The following is a 1,746-nucleotide window of genomic DNA, read 5'->3' as shown; positions in this document are numbered from 1 at the left end:
TTTCCTCCCCAAAGATTGGAGCCGGAGCGCCGGGGAGCGCGGCCACCGCGGCGTCTCCTCCGCCACCAAACTCCGGGGTTCGGTTGGGCTAGGGGCCACCTCCTCCTTAGACCGGAGGAACCCTCTCTCAATAGGTTCAGCCAGATTTTTTTTTCCTACCTATTTCTTTGTTCTTCTTCCTTTTTAAAAAAACAGCATTTCTCCCTGACTTTGGATCTAAGAGTGCTGCAGCCTGAGCCTTCCCAGGGCTCAGCTCTTTCGGGCTGCCCATCCCTCCGGCGGCGAGAAAGGACGCGCGCCTGGCGTCGGGCGAAGAAAAGAAGACAAACTTGTCGGAGGGGTTTCGCCAGTCCACAGTCACCCGCTCCCCGCAAACCCAAACCTCCCGCGGTGGCCAGCCCAAGATCGCGAAAAGTTCCTTCGGATCCGACTGCTCTCTTGCCTTTGGAGGAGGCACCCGCGCTGGCTGTGGAATTGGATCTGTTTTGAACCCAGTGGAGCGCATCACGGGGGCTCGGAAGGCACCCGGGTGGCGCTGCGGGTGCGGAAGCCGGAGTTGGCGAGCCCCGGCTGCTGCTGGTGGTCTTTCCTCCCCGCGGTTGCGGTTTGGTGTCTGGGGTGAGGGCGGCGAGTGCGGTGGCAAGTTGCGAAGAGAGACCGGAGGTCCGGAGAGGACTGCGCTCCCCCTGGTCCGCCCTTCCTCTTCCTGGCTCCGGGCTGTGAAATCCCAGCGAAATTTACAAAGGCCGCCCGGGACCGCGGAGAACCTTCCACGGCGTTAAGCTCCGACCTCACCAGTCCCACCGAGAGCCCAGGGCGCCGGGGAAGGACTGGCGCGTAGGAAGAGGAGGAGGGGGGTCGCGGCGGCGGCATGGCGAGGTTCCCGAGGGCCGACCTGGCGGCTGCAGGAGTTGTGTTACTTTGCCACTTTCTAATGGACCGGTTTCAGTTCGCTGGAGGGGAGCCTGGGAACCAGATCAGCGGTAAGATCTGCTTTTCGAAAGCTTGTTGATTTTGTGTGCCGCTGAAGACCTCTCGGACACCCCCGTTCTCAACCCACCCCCACCTCATCTGTCTGCTCTTAGGAAAGTTATTGCAGTTGCTTTTGGGGTAAACTTGGGCTTCCCAAATGGGGAGAAGAGGGTTGGCTAGCGAAGGATGAAGTGGACTGTGGCTTTCATGAGGGTTCGGGCTTGCTTCACCTGAGCGCCAGGGGGTGGCACTGACTCCCCCAAGTCGCTCCGAGAGGACTCTGGTGTGAGAGCCAACCTCCTTCTGTGGCTACCTCGCCCAGGAGCTGGCATCCCTGGGCTGTCTCTTCTCCCGCTCCCCCTCCTTCCCTGCTGCCCCGAGAAACTGAAGGAACGCGTGATGGGGGCAGTGGGTGGAGGACTTGATGGCAGCCGGGATTGCAAGGCTCCTGTCAGCTGGAGAAAATTACCAGTGGCTGCACCTTTCTACCTCCAGGCAATCTCCAGTTTAGCTCCCTTTCGCCGTCTGGGGCGCGGCGGGTGCCAGAAGTGGGCAGGGTAGGAGTGGCGGAGCGCCGAGGAGCGTGGGAGGTGGCAAATGTAGGGCGGGCACGCCTCGGGTGACCAACCCCTGGCCCCATTGTCCTCCGCCGGCTGGCTTTGAAGACGGGCCTGAACGTGCGGGGTTCCTCCGAGCGCCTTGTCACTGCCCCCGCGCGCAGCCCCGGCCCCCGCAACTTCCCAGTGCAGCGCCTCCTGCTCCCGCCGCAGCTCC

General features: G+C 62.4%; 1 protein-coding gene across 1 annotated transcript in view; it reads left to right on the top strand.

Annotated features, from left to right (window-relative positions):
• The first annotated feature begins 230 nt into the window (after positions 1-230).
• Positions 231-1,746, top strand: part of PLXDC2 (plexin domain containing 2) — a 451,667-nt gene continuing 450,151 nt past the window's right edge. The window contains exon 1 of the mRNA XM_014539380.1: positions 231-983. Coding sequence (XP_014394866.1) covers positions 872-983 — 112 coding nt within the window. The 5' untranslated portion in view covers positions 231-871. The remainder of the gene's footprint in view (positions 984-1,746) is intronic.

The sequence above is a fragment of the Myotis brandtii genome, unplaced genomic scaffold, assembly GCF_000412655.1.
Source record: "Myotis brandtii unplaced genomic scaffold, ASM41265v1 scaffold215, whole genome shotgun sequence".
NCBI classification, from domain to species: Eukaryota; Metazoa; Chordata; class Mammalia; order Chiroptera; family Vespertilionidae; genus Myotis; species Myotis brandtii.
The sequence above is the reverse complement of the archived record's forward strand: the minus strand, read 5'-3'. Positions and strand labels throughout refer to the sequence as shown.